The 25,386-nt window shown below is 34.2% G+C and overlaps 1 protein-coding gene across 2 annotated transcripts; it reads right to left on the reverse strand.

Annotated features, from left to right (window-relative positions):
- On the reverse strand, positions 1–24,094 carry NUP58 (nucleoporin 58). 2 transcript variants are annotated; one of them, XM_070942839.1, is made up of 16 exons: positions 23,969–24,094; positions 21,772–21,908; positions 20,346–20,381; positions 19,601–19,750; positions 18,382–18,453; positions 17,806–17,916; positions 16,750–16,774; positions 16,160–16,225; positions 15,739–15,913; positions 14,554–14,633; positions 13,431–13,549; positions 12,659–12,741; positions 11,510–11,711; positions 6,373–6,471; positions 3,545–3,640; positions 1–2,293 (listed from the first exon to the last, which is right to left on the reverse strand). In XM_070942839.1, the coding sequence occupies exons 1-16, from the start codon at positions 24,079–24,081 to the stop codon at positions 2,124–2,126; spliced, it is 1,734 nt and encodes a 577-aa protein (XP_070798940.1). In that variant the 5' UTR covers positions 24,082–24,094; the 3' UTR covers positions 1–2,123. The 2 variants fall into 2 exon arrangements, with proteins under 2 accessions (XP_070798940.1, XP_070798939.1); XM_070942838.1 differs by having other exon boundaries at positions 18,382–18,516.
- Between the last annotated feature and the right edge of the window lie 1,292 nt (positions 24,095–25,386).

The following is a 25,386-nucleotide window of genomic DNA, read 5'->3' on the forward strand; positions in this document are numbered from 1 at the left end:
TACTTCCTTCAAACAATTTTATTTGAGAAACAAAAAGTTGCACACACAGACAAAGACAGCAGCACTGTTAAAAAATAGCTTCACAAATTATATACATTAAAGAACTCAGTGATTTAACACTGTAATTGTGTAAAAAGCCGTAACATACATATATCAGGTCTACTAACTTTAACTGAAGCGCAACACAATACAAATTTAAAACAAAATTCATTTAACCCTCCTTAATTCAACAAAAATTAAAAACCTCCTCCTTCCACAATGAAAAAATAAAAATAAAAACCTTCAAACTTTGGTGCTATTCACAACCAATATGAAAAGCCTTGTGCTAAATAGGCTCTGAATCTATCGCATTCAAAACTCACATTTGGCCAGACAACTCGCTCTTGTATGACATAAAACATTCAGAACTTACAAAAATAGTACTGAACTGAAAGCAGCCAACTTCATAACCAGGATATGTACATACACCTGTTTGTTTCTGAAAGGTGCCTCAGTCAAATTGCGAACATTTCTTTGAGTTATATACAAAATATTCTCTGTGTAAAAAGGTTAGACTTCACCAAAATTCTGTACACACGTGCTGTAGAGATTTACAATCTGACTCTTAAAAAAAAAAAAAAAAGGCCCTAGCACAAACCCTGTGGAACTAAATGGGGTCAGCGCTAGCAGCACAGTTCAAGGACTGGGGTTCTAACCCATCATTTAAGGCAATAAATATTCCTGTTGCTTCTCTTTAAACATTTGTGTAGTTGGGTATACAGCTCAACAATACTATAAACTCAACTTCAGAGTAAGAATTGTTCTGCTGAAATTGTCTGAAAACAAATTATTAATTAGCAAACATCTTTCATCCTATGATTTATAAGCTAGCAAGAAACCTGCTATCTACTTAAGATAGGCAAGCATCAACTCCAGATTGGAGATTTTATGCATCTGTTTGGAATGGTGTAATTGAGGTCAGTTGGTCTTCCTCATGATGGTAGAAAAATCCCTCAGCATAAATTTACCAGCGTAAATCTGGTTTACAAAGGCCATGGCCTAGGCCAGGGGTCCTCAAACTTGGCAGCTTTAACACTTGTGGACTTCAACTCTCAGAATTCTGGGAGTTGAAGTCCACAAGTCTTAAAGCTGCCAAGTTTGAAGACTTCTAGCCTAGGCAATTTCTACTTGGATGAACTGTATAACATGAGAAAACAAAGTCCATGGGAAATGCTGCAAGAAATTAAATTTGCAGGGAATTTTAGTAAGAGCTTTACTCTCCTGATAAATTGTCACAGAGTCATGTATGACAATTCTCTGTCCATGTTAAACTGTGGGCACCCACCAATCACACATGAACATTTTATGCAAACTGAGGCCATTCCAAAATTCTCAAAAAGCCTTCTGAAGCCTTTCTCTCTAAAGATAGATCACAATAGTTCAGAAACAAATCCATATAGAATGCTTATAGTGAACACCAAATTCAGTTAATGCTTTGAAGGAAAAATGAAATGGAAAAAAGAGAGAACCCAAACAGGTCACAATATCATACATGCAGTAGATATTACAACTGCTCTTGCATATGCTAACAGTATTTAAGGACATGATAGAATACCCCAAACTTGCACTTAGAAATAACCCACATGGTTTGAAATGCATTATATATAATTCATATACGTGAGTGTTCATTATACTGTATATATTTACATACATATACACAAAACCACCCTGATGTTTTTAAAAGGCCATATCACAAAACAGAAGATATGGATTTAAGATTCTGAATATTAGAATATACTTTCACTTTAAAAAGAAACCAAATATGCATACCTATGTATGGCGGAAATCATATTGACAAAAATAGTTTGTTACTAACATTACATTAAATAGATGGTTTTATAAGTTTCCTTAATAATTACATATATAGAAGACAAAGAAGCTTTGATTCACAAAAAATAGAGCATTTGTAACAATTACAGTTTTTAGCCCATAATGGGAAGAAGTAGCAAAATGTTATAAATCTCCAAGGACACAGAGCACCTACTATATCAGTTTAAAAAAATATATATTTTCAGGATGAACTAAATGAAAGCATTGTCCTTTTTTTTCACCTGACCCTTTCCCACCCATCCTTTTTTTCATATTTATCTTTTCCCCCTTTTGTTTCCAGCTGGGGGTTTCTTCAGCTGGAGAAGTTGTCCTCCTGTACCAAAGCTTGCAGAGGCTGGATTGGACACCCCAAATGTCAGGCCAGCAGATGCTGTGATGCCAGGATTGCTGAAGTTAAACCCAGATGTGCTCGAATTGCCAAAGCCTTGTAAAGGAGGGGAAAACATTTCAAAGTGAACAGATGTGATCACATAAAGCACAATGGATTTTGAGTTCTTTAAGCGTGAAGTGCAATTTGAAAATGCTGGGGATCCCTTGCTGCCTGATAAGCTACATAGCATGGGAAGCTCAAATAATGCTAAATGAAGTATAATCTATATAATATGGACAATATTATTAGGAGACTGAAAGAAGCTAGTATTATGTCTATTCAATTTTACCATGAGTGGAACATAGGTTTATAGGATTTGAATTTTTAATTTAAAGAGACGTTAAATTAACTTTCAGAGTTAAAAATAAGAGACATTTCAAATTAACTTTACATTTAGCTCAAAAGCAATGTAACTCTCAGAAGCTTATAACCTTATCACAAGGCAAAATAACACAGTCAATCTTTGCTACCTGAAGGCCTCTATATAAGCTGGAATCACAAATCCCTTAATTCCCAATGAGCCTGACTAATCCAAATTTTTGGGAATTGCAATCCTAACTCACCCAAAATGTACCAGGAAAGTTATTAAGTTTATGTGGGCAGGATGTCTGAACAGTGATTTGGAAAAAATGCTTCAAACACTGAGTAAGCAGAGCACTTCTTTTCCAATCAATAAAACCGCCCAACTATTTTTTAACCTTTTGTGCCCAACTATTTTTTAACCTTTTGTGCAAATCTGGAAAAGGTGCTATTGTTTTAAGAGTCACATTAACATTAAAGACAGAAATGAAACCCAGTATTTTGAGAACATTCATTACAAGTGGCCCACATGGAAGCCTGAAAAAAATTAGACTGTTATTGAAAAGGAAAAAAAAAGGCGAGATCCAGAGCACTTCTTTTGAATAATTTTCAAAGTGTGCAGAGAATAAGTATCATTATAGATATAATAAATATATTTAAAGGCCTTTTTATTCAGGGGGAAATTGGTCAAGCACAAAGAGGCAGTGCCATTTAGGTGTATAGCAGGGAAGCCCAATAAGATTATTTTTTTTCCTTAAAGCAGAAAAGTACAAGGATGAATATTCTAAGACCAAAACATCCCCTTTTCCATTCTCAGATTGGAATATCTGGATGAGCAGCTGAATGTTTCTGATATATTTTAGGGTCAACATTCTTCATAGGACCTCATTTGTAAGAATGATTGTAAATTCCTACATAGAAAATATCACCAAACTGTATTTTGTGACCAAAATACTTTGTACAGAAAACTTAACTGCCCCATAAAACATTCAGAATAGAACAAACCTGCACTAAGGCTTCCTGAAGGCTTATTTGCCACTCCAAATCCAAACGATGGCGCACCTGGAGCACTGCTTCCAAAACCAGCGCTACCTGCAAATCCTAGGACAAACAGTAGCAGATAGGAAACACAGGTTAAGGTGTACAGGTCGAATTGCTTTTAATCACACAGTGTGTTAAGTTTATCACACAATATTTTATCAACGAGGCTCTAAAGCCTAACTAAACTGAAATCAACATCCCTTTGGTACTCTGCCCGTGTCTATATTAAGAACCCACTGATTCATTGCACATACTTTGCAAATCTGACAGTGGTCAGCCATCTTAGTTTGTATTACTTACTTATATTGTTATTTTAATTCTAGACTTCACACCTTTTCATTCTTTTTTATGAATAAGGAAATACCTTAAATGTTTCCACATGAGGCATCCGCTGTCAGCCATCAGTTTGCAATTTTTTAAAAAATGACATGAGCCTATAGATAATTTTGTCATCTCTTCTTGTTGTAGGTAACCTATTTTATTCATTCTGCCTTTGCTCAACCACTACTTGCAAAAACCAATAGATAAAATTGAATTGTCTATGGCTAATAACCCTAAAAACTATAAAACATACTACAGCAATGAATTTTCACTAGATGCAGTATCTTTGGTAGGTATGTATAAAGTGTATAATAAAAGTGGCATGTTGGAAATAACACCTTTACACAGAAAATCTTTAATAGTGAACGTTGCAGAGGCAGAAATCCCCTCATAATAATTTATAATCTCAAGAAACTTTACGGTGGATCCAGATTTAGTCCTGCTAATCAGATCCCCTTTGTACTTTTTATGTGCAACCAAGGAAGAATCTGTTTGCACAAGTCAATTTCAGCCACCACTGCTATACATGCTTCAGAGAACACTTTGAAGGCACATGGAAGAAAGGAAATATTTTTCTTACTTCAAGCAAGGCAGAACTTACAGTGGAATTTCTGCTAACACCGATCAAACTTCAAGTATTATAGGTTTTTAAAGTGTTTCCTAAGCCTACTATAAAAAGTTCTGCTAAAACCTGTATGTTCTTCAGGTGCTCTGAAAAAGTTTTATCAGTTTTATCAAAGGAAATCTTATTAACATTAGTGACTATTTTATTATTGTGAATTTTTTTCTCATAAATTTCAGGTTAAATTTAAGATACTATAGACAGACTAATTGTATTCCCTAATTAAATCCCAAACTATTCACATAATAATTGAAAACTGTAAAAACCAGATTTCTTCCATGTTATAAATGTGTATACAATTGAGAGTTGATTAAAGATGGGTGGTTGTATGATTATCTTAAATAAATAAAATTAGGAAGTAAAAAATTACTTCAGATATAGCACAAGCTTAATTTATTTAAAAATTCCTGTCATTTCAGCAGTCATACACTTAAGGACATTGCATCATTAGCCCACTTATGGCCCCTTGAAAATAAATATATAGACTTGTCTTTTCCGCCAGCTGCATTGGAAAGATTTGTGATAATAAATGGATAGAGTCTTCTGCTATTCACTGCCAAATAATGCCAAATACTGAATCTGAAAAAAAGGCTTTGGGTAGATTTTGTAACGCATTACATCCTTCTACATCAGAACTATCAAACTCCCAGCCTGCGGGCTCAATGCATTATGTGATGCCGCCTTGATGATGCGAGTTTGACACCCCTGCTCTACATTGATATGATAGCTTGCAGAACAACTGAAATACTAAGCAAAGTTTATTTTACTGCTTAATTTCTTGTAACTAAATAGGAAAGTGAATGGAAGTTTTAAGCCATTTGCTTTTTGATTTAAGAAACTAGTCTTCTGAAAGAGAAAATATGACTGCAACATAATACAAATAACAAGATGATTATTTGTGAAGTCTGAACGGAGTTAATCTTTTAACATTTCTTTGATGTCCATATTTGCAAGTTAACTCCCATACTTCTATTTATCCTTGATTGCATAATAATGTAATTACACCACTACTGAGGCTGCATTTTGCATCATTTTTAATTTATTTGGGTTGGTGAAAAGAAAAAAGATCTCCAGGCTTGTCCACAATCTTACGTAAATTAATACATTTCTTGAAGTGTGGTTAATTAGAATTTCTGGATCTGTGTATTAACAACGGACTAATGGTTACCCTTCCCACTGAAATATCACCAGAGAAAGAAAACTGGTACATTAATATATTAACATATTTTGGGATTTTTTTTAAATAAAAAAATAAAATGCAGTTTATATGCATCTTATTCCATAAAATTAAGATACATAACAAACTATAAATGTATTTAATACGATTTCTGCAAACATGCAATTCAATAACATTTTAGGAAATAATCTTTGCCTCCCCAAATGATGGACATTTACTTAAATGTCCATTGAAGTAAAAAAAAAAAGAAAAAAAGAAAAAAAAGTTTAAAAACCTAAATAAATTCCAGGAAAAAAAAGATGACTCCTTATTACCAAAAACGTTTTCCCAACAGAGATAATGAAATAAATCAGGAATAACAATGAACAAAAAATAACAATGCAAATAAAGCATCATATCTGTGAACTATAAAAATCCAAAGGGCACTAAGGTTACCATTTTCCCACTCTCTCAAGAAAGGCTTGCACTGGTTTGTTTTTTTTATGTGAGCTGCACATTGAGATTAATCAGGGGCTTGTGGATATTTCATATCCATTTATAAGGAGTCCAGCAATGCAGACTGATACATGTAAAGATTGCAAACACCAGTGAAGTGTGCTACGAATTCAATTCAGGAAGTGCTGCAGAGTAATTCAGTGAAACATTAGGAAAAAAAAAATTAAAGAAGGGTACCTCCAAGGCTTGAAGAGCCTAAGCCACTTGACTGCAAGCCAGTGCCAATACCTGAACCGAATGGCGTTCCAAAACTAATTCCCAGAGTCGGCTGTGGCCCTGGTATGAAAAAAATGAAAACAAAGCTTGCCTTACTGTTTCACAACAGAGACCCATGATGCAAACCCTTCATTAAAACTAAATCATAGCTTAACAAATGCTTTTTAGAGCACCCAAGCTTTCTTAGTGTCTTCAATTGCTAAATTTTAGATTTGGAATGCAATACAAAAATGAAGCTACTGGTAAAACGTTTATGTTATGTCAAAGCATGAGACCATGGTTTTTATGGACAACTCAGCATGTCATTTTAAAATTAAACTGTCAGCTCCTTGACGGGAGTATATGTGAGCAGCGCTTCTTTTAAAATCAAGGTTTATATTAACACAAATAAAATCATCATGTTACCAATGTCTGGTATTAAAATACTCAGCTGAGTATTTTATCCAGTTTTTTTTAAAAAACAAACGAAACAAGTGGATAAAACACAACACAATAATTTTATTTTATTGAATTTATTTTTCATTTTTGAGCAAGTCAATTACACAGTAACATGACAATTCAAGCTGGTTCACACAAAAAAATGATAGTTACTGAGTTGTTAGAACTTTGCTACATTTACAACAATTTTTGCCTGTTTATTTAAACATTTACAGAAAAGGCACAATTGTGTACCTTGCCCAATACATTCAAAAAAATTTCAGATTCAGAAGATTGGAGACAGTGGTTTCCCTATATAAGCAGACTGTCAAAATAGGCTTTATATCATTGTTAAAATGTCTAGCATCAGTCCAGGGTAGGAGTGGTAAATCTCCTTATTAGCCCCAGGTATAAATAATATGAAACAAAAGTTCTAGATTTTTTTTTTGACTAATTTATACAAGCTACTTGACAGTATTCACAGTAAACTGTTTAAGTTCAGCAATTAGTGCATTAATTAAACTTGATGACTTTGTCAAGTTCAAATACTGTGCCTGCCTTTTTATATCTGTTTATTATATCATGCTGAAGGCCAACAGTAAAATCTAGAAAATACTGTTCTAAGACAATGCAGAACAGCACTTGCTGGATTCCCTTCTAATAATGAATGTCCTATTGTTACTTACAAATCCAATGGTGCAATCATCAAAGTGGGAGGTTTAATCAATATGATAGTGTTTGCCAGCAAGTGTTTTACTTAAAACACTCCAAGTTTTTTTACATTTCATTTTTTTCCTGAATATTTATTATTTTCTATTTAAAATACAACCCCACCCCCAAAATTCTACCTCATTATTGCATTATAATACATTCATCTACCATGATTTCAATTTAAAATAACATTAATACTGATGACAATTGCAGACTTTGATGTACAGGTCAGACAGTATGCATGGTCCCTTTCTGGTTTTGTAAAGTTATAAATGCTTGAACTTCAAGTTCTCACAACCATTACTTAAAGAAATAATCATATATTAAGCAAAAGGCACTTTTAGAAAATCTTTTGCCAAGGAACGTCTCATTCTAGATGACCCAATGCAAAAAAGAGGTTGTAATATTCATGGTAGCATAAGTTAAAGGGCAAGTAGTGTTGTGAACTTGCAATTAAAAGACTTATTTTGGCAAGCTGAGGTTTCATTTATATTTTAAACATATATTATACATATTATTTGAAGACTTTGGGTCAGTTGAACTTGATTTTTATTTTAAATAAGAATGAGAAAAAACATTGATTTCAAGGAATTAGTTAATTCTGAATCTAATATTTTAAAAGACATTTTGCATTTAGAAATGAAACTAGATATAAACAAATTAATATATGTTAGTAACCAGAAGCTCTTTAAAAAGTTCTCAATCTGAAGTTAGTTAGGTTCTAAAAACAAAAAAGCATCCAGTGTTCCACTTTTAAGGAAGTGTATCAGTTTTCCATCTCAGGAGGCGGCACCATTGGTGAAAGATCTTGAAAAATAGTAACACCACAGTCCTCCAAACCAACTTTTTTTCTTCAGATTTTTAAAGTAGTTCAAGACAGACTTTATATTTAAACTTTATAAGTATAAGATTTCATAATTCAAACTGACAAAACCTTTCAACTAAATAGCAATTTTGAATTGGCACAATTCTGTATCAGAAAATCAAACAACCTCATTCAAGTTAATTATCCAGACATAATTTAAATAATACTACAGATTATCCATGCCAAAATAAACTTTGTCACCTTTGGATAACATGTTATGAATCATTTAAAATATAAGTTATATGCTGCAAGCTATTTAAAATTTATTACCTTAAAGAGCAATTTAAGTTTAATAAATAAAGCTCACTACTACTACAGCAATTTATTTGTGCTTTTCAGTAGTAAGTATCACTATTTTCAATGGGACTTCCCTTAATAATTTATGTTTGGGATCGCAGACTAAGAGCCCGGACAGAATAAATATTCTGTATTAAATTTGCCAAATATCATTGTCCAAACTGTTTGGTATCAAAAAATAAAGGTGTAAAGCATAAATTCTACACATCTGGCCAAGAATCTGATTAATACATTTCTTATTAAAGTCAAATTATCTTAATTTAATCTCAATATTGTAGTAAAACCTTCAATTTTATCCAACATTTGTTGAAACAGAAGGTCCAATTTAGAATTCATGCTGAGGGTATTCATTCCAAGAAGTGTTTTAAACTGCACTCTCAGCAAGATTGAATTACAAAGTAAAGCTTTCAATGCTGAAAGGTGTTAAGACTACACAACCAGAGGGAAGCAACCTTGAGACTTGCTGAACTACAACTTCAAAGATTCCAAGTCCTCTGGCTAAGATTGCCAGAAGTTGCAATTCAGTAAGAGTTACAGAGTGATAGTTTCCCCAACCCTGAGGTAAAATAGCCAATTCTTTAATTGCCCAAAATGGAGAAACACGATTATGTCTAGCTATCTATACTAAACCATCTTTGCTTGAATGGTTAGGGTTAGGAGTAAGATTTTAAAAAGGAATAAATTATTAATTTAATTTCTAAATAGCCAAAGCTGAAGTTGGCACAGTTTAATTGCAAATAATGCTTTAAAGTAGAGCAAACACATTTTCCTACAAACACGTAACCATTCCCTACGCATTGGCTTGTAATTACAAAAATGCTTTAGGACTTTAAAAATGCAAGCTCTTTTAATATTTCAAATGTGATTAATCAATGATTTTTAATGGCCTTTCAAAGAAACTTATTTATCTATTATAGGAAGTCTCTTCAACACCATAAACACAAACATTTTCACATACATCTAATCTCACTAACACCAACCTACCATATATTATTTAAACATAAAATGAAAGCCAACTAAATATTATAATTTGTTTGCTGTTCTTTGATGAGCATAACAAAGTTTAAATATGGGCTGAAGGTCACAGCAAAGAAGTGCAAAACAATCACTGGTCCATCTGGCCAGTGATTGAGTGGTTTGCTTAGGTCACTGTCACCCTTCCAAATGTTGACACATTTATTCACAGGTATTCACAACTAAAACAATATTATTGTACTGCAAGCCAAGAATCTGCAAGTTCTTATTTTCATAATCTAATAAATTTGGAACTGAAACATAAACATTAATTTCCTTCGGCACTCAGTTAAATACAAAGTATTTGATGAAAATTAAGTGCCTTTTGCCATGCGGAGGCATCTACGCATAGATTTTGTTCTATATTCTGAACAAAAGTGTGTGAGAAATTTAAATTAAACCCAACATCATTTATATTGCACAACCACAGTTAAAGAATTACATTTTCCCCATATCTGAAAAACCTAATGATGATGCTTACTTCACTCATGAGATGAACTCAATGAACCTTTCTTTCTAATGGAATTCTTTCAGTCAGCCACCTGGGTTCACAGAAATTACTTCTCATACCTAGGACCCCACTGAATCTTCTCCAGAAAACTGGAGAATGCGCTGGAGTAAACTTTGGGAGCAAAGTATGTGGATTATTTTTTCCCCCAGGTAAAGGTATTTAGGATTGTAACAGCAGTTTCTGCAGCATTACCAGTAACTTAAGGGGGGAAATCTGAACATTACAATTTTGGAACTTAGAGTCTAAATATTTTCCCCCTCTGCATAAAACTGTAAAAGCACTATAACATTATCACATATATGAATACACTTAGAACAGAAGGTTTAAACTATAACAGATTAAATACGTAGCTACAGTAAAAACAGAAGGATGTATAAACCATGTCACTCTCACTAAGCTTCATTTGATTCCTCCAGCTGTCAACACCTATTATGTCAATGCTGGAAATACCCTGTAGATCCCATTATTTAACAGCTGTACCTCAGTTAAAGGCTGTCTACATAGTAAAGTATGAATACATATACTACACTACTGTTTGTCAAGTACAGAAGAAAAACCTAAGCATGTTCTTAGGTATGTCTGGAAGAGACTACTCCAGTATAAACTAGGTCCTAAACTAGTTGTAACCTGTAAATCCAGAACTCTTAAGCAGTCACTATTTTTTAAGCTCAGACTACATTGGATGGCCAATAGAGTATATTTTAAAGAGGAAATCAACACCTCTCCTTAACTTCTATCCATGCGAATTTCCCAGTGGTTGTAATTTTAAAAATATTTTTTTCTATACATAATTTCAAAACTTAGCATCTTCCTGATGGATCTATAAAAATGGTCTTTATGTTCTCTGAGACTTATTCCAACAACAAAGTGCTATGTAACAAATAATAGAAAAGCCCTGTAATCTTCCATGAGAAAAACCATTCTAAATCAGACTTCAAAACAAATTATCAGTATAGGAGAATAGTCAAGACAAATTATAAAAGTTCATACAATGCATCCTAATTTTTGAAGGTGTTATCCTATGCATATTCAGAGGTGACAGACTCACATTTGAAAGGGCTGAGTAATACAGTAAATAAAACTGTTACAAAAAAATTTGCAAGATTAAATACTGGATGTGTAATTATTGCTAAGTCTAGCCTGCGTTTTCTATTACCAATATTTCGATGTACTGCTATTCACAATTTTCAGATTTCCAAAACAAAAGGAAGACCTTATATAAAACATCACACCAGCTTATTATTGTTGTAACACTAAAAGCTATAACTTGAATGCACTCAGACCTGTAGCAGGCTGTTGCTGCTGTGTAAGTGTTGCAGCCATGGCAATGGCCGCTGCATTTGGTATGTTGCTGAAAGGAGTAGGTCCAGTTGTAACACGTGGGGCAGTTTGCCATTTCTTTGCTTCTACTCGCCTTGCCTCAAACACATCCACAGCATCTCCTAAAAAGATTTTTCTGTATCCAAGATACTGGTCTTTGAGCATCTGAACAGAGACAAGAAAACTATTTTACACTGCATCCACCTTACAGAATTTTCCTATTCTGAAAAAAAAAACCCCTATTATGTGTTATATTTTATTAAAATTATATGCTACCATAATATAATATTTATGTTACTAATAATTTTGAATTACACTCTTTACAGGCAGGAACTATAACTATGTAACAATTTTTGGACACTAGAGATACAAGTAAAATGTAAAAATGAAGATTTCCTTGGAGTAGAATTTTCAGATTCTTTTCCACTTATTTTTCTTTTGTGTGTATTTTCAATAAAATTGTGATAAGGATATCCGAAGTTTAATACACATATTGCATTGGTTATTTTACTTCCAAATTGCAGAAAATCATACTCCCTTTACACAAGACTTGCCAAATTTTGCAGCCTCTTATGTGGGCTATTATTGTTAATGCAACCCCTAAGTTTGATACTTTCATTTAAAGCAATGTTATTCATAACCTTTAGTTTGTTCAATGTTCAAGTCTTTTTAAAAAAGCTCAGATTTTCTTTTCTGATGTTATATGTATAGCAACTCCAATATTATTACCATAATTAGGACTAATTGTCAACTTTTCATTATAAATCAATTATAATCAGATTGATTTCAAGATTATTAATCTGTTTTTTCCTAACCCTTACCACATACACACATACAGAGAACCATGAAAAAGTTACTACATTTCATATACTCTTCATTTAAAAGCACCTCAAGAAATTTATCAGTTCCTTATTCCTTGTTTTTTTTTTAAAAAAAGAGGCTTATGTATTACTACAGGATCAGTTAGCACCCAAGATGCTACTATCATTTTCTTTTTCCAAAGAAATCAAAAACACAAGTCAAAAAGCTAAAATCAGAGCCATTAAAATGCAAGATATTCATTAGCTGTACATGTTATACAATATATGAATGCAGCTGGAAATATATTTTACCTTGACATTTTCATGTATTGATTGAAGCTGTGCAGCTAGAGCTACAAACGTTTGATAAATTTTCTGCATAGCCATGGATAAATCTGTGAGATATGAAAAATAAAACCTTGTTGCAATATAAAATCGTAATTCTTATTGCTATCAACAGAACTAACATACTTTTCATTGATCATTGTGAAATGTATAACCATAGATTTGCAGTGCTAAAATGGAACACAAGGATAATTTAATCTGAGACTTCTACAATGTGCAGAAAAGACATTTAAACCATCCATGAGGTGGCCTCTTCTTAAAAATTTCCAGAGACAGCAAATCCATAACCTCCATGGATAGGCTGCTCTACTGTTACAGCCAGGATTTTTTTCTTATATAAATGAAATGTGGATCAGCAGTTCCCAACCTTTCAGGCTTGATGGCCCGGTGGGAAGGTGGGGGAATGGTTTGGTATGAGTGACAGGCACGCATAGCTCCATTTGTGTGGAGCTGAGTGCATGCTTGCCTACTGCTTGTGCAGCCCGAAAGTGGTCCACAGCCCAGGAATTGGGGAATCCTGCTGTAGACTAAAACATATCTTATATATCTGGTTCTACTTTCTGGGGCCATGAAAAATGGTTCATGACTATCTTCCCCTTGTTTCTCTGGATGTACCTGAAAATGGGTATTATCCTCCTTCTGAACTTCTCACCTCCTTTTGTTTTTTGTCCACAAGTCCCTGTCTCATAAAGATCCTGCATAGTGTAATTAACCAAGATATTAAAAAGTGCATTTTTACCTTGTGGAGTTATGTGTGAATTGTTTGCTTGGGTAGCAAGATGATTTTCCAGTTCTTCAATCTGCTGTCTGTACTGCTGCAGTTGTACTTCAAATTGTTCAATCAAGATCCTGAAGTAGCTAGATTAAGTATATTTCAAGTGGAATTAAGTATCACTCTAAAGAAAAATATAATTATTTTGAAGACCAAGACTAGAATAATTAAATTTGCTTTGTTTTTCTTCTCATATTTTTATTTGTAACATATCAAATAAAATAACACATCCAACAACTCACTGGTTTGAGATTTGACTTATATACAGTAGTGACCAAAATTGTGGAAACCTTTTGGGAAAAATGTTTTATAAAACTAGCTAATAACACCACTTTTTTGAGTAGTACCATAAAATTATATATCAATGGAATTATAATTTAATCAAGAATGTAATGCAATAACTTTTATGAAGGATTTGCTATTAGCAGTTACAGTATAAAGAAGAAAAGTGAAATATGTAGAAAAAACGAGATATACAAAAATTATCACGTCAGTTAATACTTAGTTGGGTAACCTTTAGCATGAATTACAGCCTTACAACGTCTTCCCATGGAGTGAACCAAATCTTTTAGTTCTGCAGCTGTTATAATATGAAACCAAGATTGAATGATTGCTTCTATTAACTGGGTTTTATTGCTGGGTCACTTCTGACAAGTTTCTTTAGTCAGCTCCATAGATTTTCAATTGGGTTAAGGTCTGGGCTATTCCCAGGCCACTCCAGCAGTGGAATATTATCTTGAAACTCAAAAAAAAAAAAAAAAAAAGTAGTGTTATTAGCCATCAAACCTCAAAAATACACTTTTCACAAAAGGTTTCCACAATTTTGGCCACTACTATAAATCACCGTTAGCACTTAGAGAAAAACATGATGAAAACATTTTTTTTTAAAAAGAAGAAGTTGTAATCACTTCCAAGTACCAGATGTGATTATTCCTAATGCATGCAATTCCTGTTAAGAATCCAAGGAAACACTCAAACCAAAGGAAGTGTATTTCTTGCATAATGAACTATTACGGAAATTGGCTCTCTGATGCAAAGAGTGTTTTTGGCACATCTCTATTAAGAACAGATCTTTCAATTTTCTACTTACTCTGCTGGTGCTGTATTTTCATGCTGAAGCCCAGGAGGAGTTTTCTGTGTCCTTAGTGCTATCTCAGCATTTTTAAGTTCCTGCAGAAGGAGGAAAGGGAAAATCAGAAGTTGAAAGTCCAAAGAACAAAATTTGTATATAAATGTTTTAGTGAACTATTTTTCCTGATAATTAATCAATATTCTCAACAGTAAATTTTTGCATTATTGAAATCACTGAGGCCAATGGAAAGAAAGTCAGGTAAAATCAGATTATTGCACAATTATTAAGTAGAACTCCAAGTACCAACTATATTGCATCATCTTCCAAAAATGAGCTTAACAAAAACATTATATCCATTATAACAACCTTAAACTATAAATCTAGAATGGAATCACTAGAAAAATGATTTGCAGGCATTGCTTTTCCATCCCCAAGTTTGTTATAGCTATTTATTTTGCTGTGATCATTTTACTCACCTGTATCTATTTACCCCAATCACTACAAAGGCCTGAATGAGGGTGATTTATTATTATGTGCTATCAAATTGCTGACTTTTAGCATCTGCAAAAATAGATTTTCCACAATGATTACTCCCTAACCTTATCCCAATAGTTCAAACACTGCTGGTATAATTAATTCCATCCATTTCGCCGCTTGTTGTCATCTTCCATTTCCCTCCACCTTTCCTACATTCATGGACTTTTCAAGGGAGGCTGGTCTTTGCATAGTATTTTCAACATGTGATCATCTGAACCTGGTCATTTATTTCTCAAGTGAGAATTAATAACTGATAGTGGAACCAGCCTTAAAACTGACTACAAATATGAAGACAAAGAAAAAGACAAATAGATGTACAACTATCTTGAACATATCGATCATGCTAAACTCCATATATCTACATAATTACACTTATATACTGCATGAGAATACTAGCACCTGGGAGGAAGGTTAGAAATACATAAGTTTACAGAAGTCAACGAGTAAAAAGATTAAAACTGCCAGCTATCAAATAATCAGTTTCCCAGAAATGATATACTAAAAATTAGAACTCACACAGTAGTGAGATAACAAATATTTCAACAGAATAAACAGAAAGCAGAACTATTATTCAAGCAAACCCACATTCCCCCCCCCCCCCAAAAAAGCATACTGTTAATGTTATTACATTAAAATTAGAATAAATTAGTTTCTTTGGAACTATACCTGAGCGGTCTCCAGTTTTAGTTTATCAATATTAAGAGTGTTTCTCTGTAATCCACTTGCAGCCACTGATAATAATTGCTTCAAAGCTTTTATATCCTCTTGCACTTTAAGCATTGCTTTGGAAGACATTCGGCTGATTTCTTCCTGAACCTGTTTTTGTTCTTTCACAAACTTCCTAAGTAAGAAAAGAGGGAGGAAATCAGAAAAAAGAAACCCCCTGCCAAAATGAGTGATTAGGACTAGAAATAGCAATGATAGCAGTAGCTCAATGGCATATTAGAAAGTGTATACAGACTTTTTACAGTTTTCAATATTTTGAAAATGCAAACACAATTAGTTATCAAAATGAATTTTAAAGGAATTCAAAATTTTAAAAATATATACAGCTATGAAGAATTGCAAGAATCAAGAAATTACTTACTGGAGATTTTCTACATCTTGGCAGATTACCGGAGGTAAATTTTCATCTTTTAGTGCTTTGCTATCCCTGTTAACAGATTTGTTCTATTATCAGCAAATTAGTGCCACACAAGGATTTTTTTTTATATCACATTGTAGAAATAAAAAAAAAGTTCATCTGAGATTTAGTTTTTTCCCATCTTTTCTTTTTCTGAGATACAGTTTCTTTAAGTTTAAGAATTATTTCAATCAATTTTTAATAATCTTCTATTTTGTATTTTAGATTTAAAAAAGTAAAACAATTTAGAGATGAAGAACTTCATTCTTCAGCTTTCAATTCCATATAAATCACATTCATTGAATATCACAATCTTAAATAGGAAAGTCAGGTATATGTTACTTCACTTTTTTTTTCAGCTCAGACTGAATAATTCAGAGTTAAGAAATGTAAAAAATCAACAAAGCATTCCCAGCTGTATCTTCCTGCTTGAAATATCAAACATTTTATCACCAACTTTATTATTTTAGTCTTTCCATTTAAATTTAATTAACCTAGACTATTAAGTCATTATGTTTTATAGAAATGGGAGTAATTATATTTGATTTACTTACTCTGGTCTTGTTCCTGTTTTGTCACCTAGAAACAAACATTACAAATCAGAAGGCCTTTCTTAGCTTTATTAACATTATCAAATAGATTTTTAACAACATTATCTTCTTTATTTCTTTAAAAAGGACATGAGCAGACATTCTGGGAAGAAATGGTAAACTGAAGATGGTTCCGCTAAAAGTGGATCCGATGACTGTGGCAGAATGAAGAACTCGTTGGACAAGGAGATGATTTAAGATTGTTCACAAGTGTTCTGTATAGTTGCTTCTTGCAAGAAAACCGCAAAACAGCAGTCTCCAGAAGGGTTTTCTATTTTTTCTTTTCTCCTCTATCCTTCTTTTTATTCTTTTTTGTTTTTATTCTTTTTTATTTTTTAATTGTGATTTTTTTAAATAAAATCATTATATAAAATAAAAAGGATACCAACAAAATCATTAGTTTAATGAGACAAACTTCTTCATAATTTTGATTGAATCCCTCTAAATTTATCTGAAAATTAGTTCCTGATAGCTGTTTAGGTGATAACATGACATTGAAAAATGTTGAGGCACATTTTCTAGTTTGATTTAAACCATTCTCTCTTAGTCTAATAATTATGATTATTATTAGTCTAATTATTATAATTATGAATACAATTTACGAGATGCATCTCTCAATTCAGCAACTGGGAGATTAATTTAAAACAAAGTACTGAAGTTGAGCATAGAAAATAAAGCTGGATATTTGTTTTTTGTTCTAAAAGCCATGATTTATATGTCAATAGAACTATTATTTAATTTCAAATGATCCAAGTAAATTTATCTATATTAATTATTAATTAATTAGTTATTTTGTTTGTGTTGTTCTCTTTATTAATGCATACACTAAGATACAGACTTAATTTTCAATTACTTTGAAATATCTGTTTTGCTTCTAAAAATTAATACCCATTGGATACCATTTATAAGATACAGGGAATCCTTGGATTTTGATGACAATTGGCTCTGCAATTTGTTTCATTAATCCCAAAATATTCCTGATTTCGTATAACTACAAAATTGTACTTTAAAAAAACATACTTTTTTTATCTGAAGAGCTACTGAAATCTATGCCACCAAGACCTTCATTAACTGTGGTAGCAGGTGCTGCAGCTGTCCCAAGGGTCAAACCAAAAGCATTCTGTCCAAGCCCTGAAAATAATGCAAACATTTTTGGGTAAGTTTCAGGATTTTGTGAAGTAAGACATATTATCCATGAAGACTGAAAGAATTTTCTTCTAATGTTATCAGCAGAAACTCTGAAATTATAAGCTGATAGAAACAGAAATCTGTAATTAAAATTGTCCTTATCATTAAGCCTGCTTTCCCACCATCAACAATAACACAGAGGTTTTCCAAAGACACAAGCGTTCAAAGATTGCAGTGAGATACAGAAGAATGGGGTTGTGCTTAAAAATTATTTCTAATTTCAAAAAGGAATACAATAAGCTGAAGCTGTTAACTACAAATTCAAATATGGCTTTTAAATCAGATTAATTACTACTTGTTTCAGTTTAAAGGATTAGCAGGATTGATAATCCTTTAAATTATTACATTAAATCCATGCATAAGATCCACATTCTGAAAATTTTAAATAATAAATATGAGCAATATCACCTGTTGTAGATGTGCTTGCATTTGGGAAAAGTGTTCCTCCTAAACCAGTCAAGGCTCCCCCCAGAGAAAGTCCTGTAGATACAGTGGTGGTTGGAGCAGTGGTGCCTCCCAAATTTAATGTAAAACCAGAAGAGCCTGAATTTTAAGCAGAGAATGCAATTCAGATCCTGAACTTTTAACAAAATGATACATCTTGATTTTTTTTATCCCAACAACCATTCAGTTGCACACTGATACTATTTTAATGTAGTTATAAAGACTATATACATAAGTTCCATTTTGGTGTTCATTATTTAAACCAAACATTGTTAAGCATTTGTTGAAACTTAAGGAGTCCTTGGTATTCTAAAACCCTTCCATATAGAGGAAGTCATCCACTGGTAACCTCATATACTTAAAATTCTATCAATTCCTTCATGATGTTCAAAACTTCAAATGCAAGAGTTCCAATAAATCCACAAAAAAGGTTAGAAAGGCACTTGGTTCTGAACTACTGTCTGACTCACTACTGAATCTGAGTCACTACTGAAATTAAGTGCTTTTAAGTGAGTCATTACTTCATCTTAAGTATATACAAAGAACCTGAAGCCTTGTTAGACAAATAATGTGACATTATTGAGCCCAATATTCTCTCAGCATCGCAAGTAGATTCAAATCCTCTACCCTTGTTTTTTAATTACTTAAAATTATCCAGTTGTGCATACAGTCCAAAGTAATTTTGGTGACATAGGTGGTTATACAAATTTAATTAAAAAAGCAGAGTTTTCTGTGACTGTCAAAAAGTCACAGAAGCTTCTTTTAGCTTAGCTGCAGTTATTAATACTGTAAGTAGCCATTAGGAGTATTTAATCAGCCTCACATGATATTGAAAAGATAAAAAAATAGTATTTGAATGGGACTCAACCAAGAAATCTCAGGACTTCAGGCTAAACTGGACAGTTGAAAATATATCAGAAAGTGGCAATGGCAAAACATTTTTGCTCTGTTGCCAATGACATGGATGTATAATGGAGTCTTCAGGACTTGAGCTCAACTCAAAGATAACTTTACTATATTCCTTCTATTAAATGTTTCAGCTTAATAAGCTTTAGAATTCCTATCATCGAATTGTGACAGAGTACCTAAAGTATAAGCTAGTTTTTGTAACAATTGTAACTAGAAAATTTAGACAACAGAAAAATGAGAAGAAAACTTGAAGACAGAACTATTGCAAGTGTACCTGCTGCTGGAGCAGAAGTAAGGGCAGAAGATAATGCAAGTCCAGAAGAAGTGGAAGTGATCGGTAAAGCAAAAGGAGTGGCTGATCCAGCAGGTTTACTGAAACCCAAACTAAGGCCAGTAGTAGAAGCAGTAGTAGAAACAGGCGCACCTATAAAAAAACCAATTTGTTTCATTTATTTATACAAATAAAATTGTATGTTATTTCTATTCTTAGGAAGTATACCCCCAACACACATATTTTACACACACTGTGATAAAGTCTCCCAGGTTTCAGTTCAACATTGATTCCACCACTATGGCTCTCAGCACCTACTCATGTTCCTTTATACTGAGGAAAAAATAAATAAATACATATTTATTTGGAATATATATATAACAATTCCCATTTAAGAATTCCAATTACCATCCATAAAGAGAAGCTAATCTGAAATTAAAATGGTTCAAAATATTCTTTGCTTCACATACAATAACCAGAACCTGAAATAAAGCCATCACAGTTAAACAATAAAACAATTACAAAGTTTTCTTGATATGAGAGTATACTTCTTCATCTAGCATTTGCCTACTTTGCCATGTTTACTAATACTTTACAAGAGGAAAAAGCTGAATTATACTCATAATAAAAGGTTACCAATCGTTCTTAAGCATCACATCATTGAAGTCCAATGTTTTTCATTTGGGCATTTCCAGCTATTACTTCTCAGGTAAGGAAAAGGGAATGTTAATGATTATATAATACTTACCTAATGTTAATCCTGCAGCAATAGTTGTAGCTGTTCCTGTGTAGGAATACAAAATAAACAAATTTATGCCATTTTTGAAGAATATGGAAAGGTACAAAATTCAAAATCTTCAGCATAGAAACAAGCAACTTCGTATATCTAGGTATTCTGGACCAAAGTGGAAAACATTATTGTTTAATTGTATTATACAATATGCTTAACCTTTAAATATGTCTAATTAATAGATAGTCACATGTATAACAATATTATTTTAGTCCAACCCTTTCCATGCCTTGCAGTTATAATTCTCAGTCCACAGGTTCCAGGTCCCTGTGACTATATAGGACAGACGGGGGAAAGCTAACCAGCAGATTGAAAGAACATAAGCGAGCCGTCCGATGAGGAGATCCAAACTCATTAGTAGCCTCATACTGCAATGAATAAGGACACACATTCAATTTTGCAGCTAAGATTGTTGGGACAAGCAGACACAAAAACAGCCAAGGAAGTGATTGAAGCCTAGGATACAGGCCCCTCATCAGTCAAGAGGAGTGCTGATTTACCATCAGAATATCAAGTACTTAGAAGGCGAGGGATGGACAGCACAAGCAAATGACAGCCAAACTACTTAAAAGCCAACCATCAACACACCCCACTCAGCATCTAAAAAGCCACATACAACAGGCACCATATAAATATCATACACAGAACAGCAAACACTCTGTTAGACCAACCCAAGTGACCAACCCAGATTGGATCCTGCTGCATTATCCTGGGAAACATATATTCGCCTTCATCTGGAGAAGTTATCATAACTGAATTCATGTTATTTGACTATTCTGCCATTAAGTCAGTTTGATCTAATGGTTAAGGCATCAGGCTAGAAACTGAGACTATGCGTTCTAGACCTGCCTTTGTGATGAAAGCCAGCTGGGTGACCTTGCACCATTACTCTCTGTCAGCCCCAACACACTTCACAGGGTGATTGTTGTGGGAAAAATAAGAAGAAGGTATGTTGGATAGGTTCATTACCTTTGTAAAAAATAATAAAGGTAGTATACAAATAAATAAATGAAATAAAGGCACTTTTTAATTTTTATAAAATTCATATAGCTGCCCGCCTTATACTGAGGGTGGCTCTAATCAACAATTAAAATACCAGTAAAAACAGCACAATACATGTCTATTAAAACCAAAAACATTAAAAACCTAGCACCAATGTCAAACTTCAACATGCAGTCCCTTGTTAAATCCTCAGCCACCTCAACCTACCCCAGGGCTTGGGGGGGGGGGGAGGCGGGGAAGCCAGATCTTAAGTGCTTTTTGGAAGGTTAAGAGGGTAGAGGTCTGTCAAATTTCAAGAGGAAGGGTGTAACTAATTCAATTCAATAACTAATTCAAGCTAATCAATGCACATTTTGATAGGAATAACTGAAATATGTTTTACCTGTATTGGTCCCTCCTAAGGTAAAACCTGTGGTAGGCTTTGAGCTAAAAAGTCCAGTGCCAAAACCCACAGAAGGAGTAGTTGTAGTAGCAGTAGCTGTTGAACCCAACGTCCCAAAGTTAAGGCCTCCAGTTGAGCTAAATTATAAAGTAAAAAATTATTAAGAACATGTTCATTGTTCATTTTATTTCTGCACTGCTAGTTTTACAAAACAGCATGTCTTAATTTAAATGCAATTAACTGAAATTTCATCTTCAACCAAGTGAGAGTTTATAACAGCTAAGATTGTTTAACCTATTTAACATTAACAATATTAATGCTGCTATATTTGTATGTTATACTATCAGTTGTTTAAACCATGATGTACTGAACCCCAACTTTGTATAAGGTAAATTAATGATTTGTTTGGCTAATATATTCTATTGGTATCCAGAAAAAGGGACAGAGCACATAACCAAATAAGATTTCTGTGTTCAGATATAACCCATAGTTAAAACAAACTATAGTCTCATACTGTTGAGAAAAATTAACTACCAGCTGTCCAAGAATGGGCTCATATATGATGCTGATCTGTACATCAAACATGTTGGCACTGTGTCTGAACCCTGCCTTAACAAAAGTTTTTATTAACTTGCTGCTTCTTCCAATGTGTTCAGAGTTATGGAAGTCTTATAAGTACATCCCCTATTTTGAGGGGATAAAATTTAATACTGCTACTCAAACAAAATCTTAACTTGCAGAAAGTCCTAAGGAATCGCATGTTTTTCTGTTCACTGCCTGTAAATCTTGATATTCCAGAGATTGGATTAAATTTGTCTACAAGCTAATATTAATATTTACAGAATTAAGTTAAAACTGAAGTTTCAACCTAAACTTCCAAAAAAACTCGTTATTAAAATAGCAAAAAGATTGCTAGATATCAATATTTTTCTTACATATCTATTCCACAAAAATACGCCAGCACAACATCTTCTTAGATGTTGCTGCTTTATTATAGCACATCCTTCTAGTTACTGCTATTGTCCTGGTGTATTGTTAATAAACACACACACACCAAAGTACAATGAATTATCTAGTGTATTTCAGCTGTAAAAAATGAAATTAAGCTCACATTTGATACATAATGATTGCAAAATCAAATTTTCATCAATTAATGATACACAAAAGAGGTAGGCATCAGATTTGATGAAAACTGCCAATATACAAAATTCTAAAGGAGCATAAAAACCAGTCAAAATGCTCCAAATATGACAGAGCATACTCATCATAAAATGCTATGGAAAGTATGCAGCCTTTCCTAATTTGATGCTTTCCAGAGATCTGAAACAACTCAGAATCATCTCCAATCATTGATAAATTTCAGGGCAAGTGAATTAGGGAAGGTTGCAAACAAGTAGTTAATGTTGTGTATGAAAATAAATTTTAAATGTATCACATCCCCCATGTGTATAACATGTTATAAAATAGATATGTTTTACAGCTGTCCTATAATTTAGGTTCAAGAAAGAGGGAGGACGATTTCAATGGACTGGAGGAACAGATGGGTTAAAACTGTTGTACAAATGTTTCAGTTTTTTTAAAACAATTACAGTGAGAAAAAACCTTGTGCATATAAAGAGACTCTGCAATGCTTGGGGTTGTTTTTTTTTTGCTTAAAGTGACATGAAAGCCAAAATCAATTGCCTAAAATCTCTTTTGAAAAGCCATATAATAAAGCCATACATGTACTTCATCTTAGGTGATTTAATTTTATGTTTTTAAATCATTAGTGGGCTTTTACTTTTTCATCTTAAATGTTTAGCCGCCTCTAGACAGTCACTCATATGAATTGGGAGTCATATAAATGTTTATTTAAATACATCTTCCCTAAAACAAAACAAATCTCACTAAAAAAGGAACAGATGTTCAAGGACTCTCAGTACTTATATAAAATATTTGGCCTTGTTTGACACTCGCTCCAGCTTGGAAAGGCTGCGATCCTTTTGTTTCCAATTTCTAGTTAGGATTCTTCTTCTTCTTATTTTTTTAAAAGAGAAGCCGGGGAGCTACAGCAGCTTTCCCCATCTCTGGGGCGACCCTCCACGGCCTTCAACCGTCGTAAAATAAGGAAAAACCAGGGACACGTGCAAGCGCCAGTGCCCTGTTCGGGGCGCTGAGGCTCCTGTGGAAACCCTCAGGAATGGCCCCCTTAACTCACCTCGGGGTGCCTCCGAAAGAGAAGCCCCCGCCGCCGCCTCCCCCGCCGGTGCCCGCAGCAGCCGCGGTAGCGGAAGCCAAAGTCCCAGCTCCGAAGGAGAAGCCCGCCGACATGATGGCGGCGGCGGCGGCGACGGCGGAAAGACCTCAGCCGCGGGGTCTTGCGGTTTGCCCAAGGGAGCAGCAGGCCCGAGGGGCTCTCCCCACAGCCAGGGCTTCAGCCGCCCCGGCGCGGCAGGGACGCCAACTGCTCTGCTCGCCCGCGCGGGAACTTCAAAGAGGGACGCTCGAGAGGGGGGGGGGCCTGCGCGAGAAGCGCAGCAGTCAAAGGCGCGCGGATCAACGACGGCGCAGAAAGCGCAGCCGCGCATGCGCGCGCGCGCTCTGAGACTGCCGTTCGGCAGGCCCCGCCCCTCCCGCCTGATGGATCCTTAGTAAATCCGCGCCCTAGAAATCGAATTGCATTGAATTGAATACAGGCAGTTCGTCGACTTAAAGCAGTTCATTTAGTGGCCGCTCAGAGTTACCACGGCACTGAAATTCAGTGACTTGTGACCGGATTTTTCCCACTTAGGACCCTTTAGGCATCCCCATGGTCGTTTGATTTACATTCATATGATTGACAACGGAGAGGCCATCGACTCCAATGGCTCAAAAAATTCAGAAAATTAAGCTAGCATGTTTTTAAGATTTTGCCCTGATTTTACTTAAAGTGAATGAAGGAATTGGTAGTCCCCGATTTACAACAGTTCATTTAGTGACTGCTCAAAGTTACAACAGCACTGAAAAAAGTGACTTATGACCGTTTTTCACAATTACGAACTTTGAAGCATTCCCATGGCTACATGATTAAAATTCAGACGACTGGCAAGTGGTTCATACTTAATGACGGTTGCAGTGTCCCTGAGTCATGTGATTCCCCTTTTGTGACCTTCTGACAAGCAAAGTCAGTGGAGAAGCCAGATTCTCTTAACAACCGTGTTACTAATATAACCCCTAATCCATGATTCCTTTAACAAAATGTGGCAAGAAAAGTCGTAAAATGGGGCAAAACTTACTTAAATGTCTCACTTAACAGCAGAAATTCTGGGCTCAATTGTGGTTGTAAATTGGGGACTACCTGTGCAGTATTTTAATTCAGAAAAACTTGTGGGGAGCCTTTTACCTTTTCTCCCCTCACATGGAAGGAGAAGCTTCCGCTAATAGCAGATGTGCAGTGCATTATATTCTAGTTGCACAAAAGTGGACAGTTTTGCTCTTGGTTTAAATAGACTTATTTCACGTGGAACCGAAGAATTTGGATTTGTTCAGTATTTTGGAGGAAAAGCAATTCTGATAATGCAAATAAAGTCTAGAGTAGTCAGTTTCAGTCAGTTTAAGATGTGTGGACTTCAAATTCCGGGAGTTGAAGTCCACATG

The sequence above is a fragment of the Pituophis catenifer genome, unplaced genomic scaffold (genome assembly GCF_029215685.1).
Source record: "Pituophis catenifer annectens isolate HBS135680 unplaced genomic scaffold, rPitCat1.0.hap2 SCAF_4, whole genome shotgun sequence".
Taxonomy (NCBI): Eukaryota; Metazoa; Chordata; class Lepidosauria; order Squamata; family Colubridae; genus Pituophis; species Pituophis catenifer.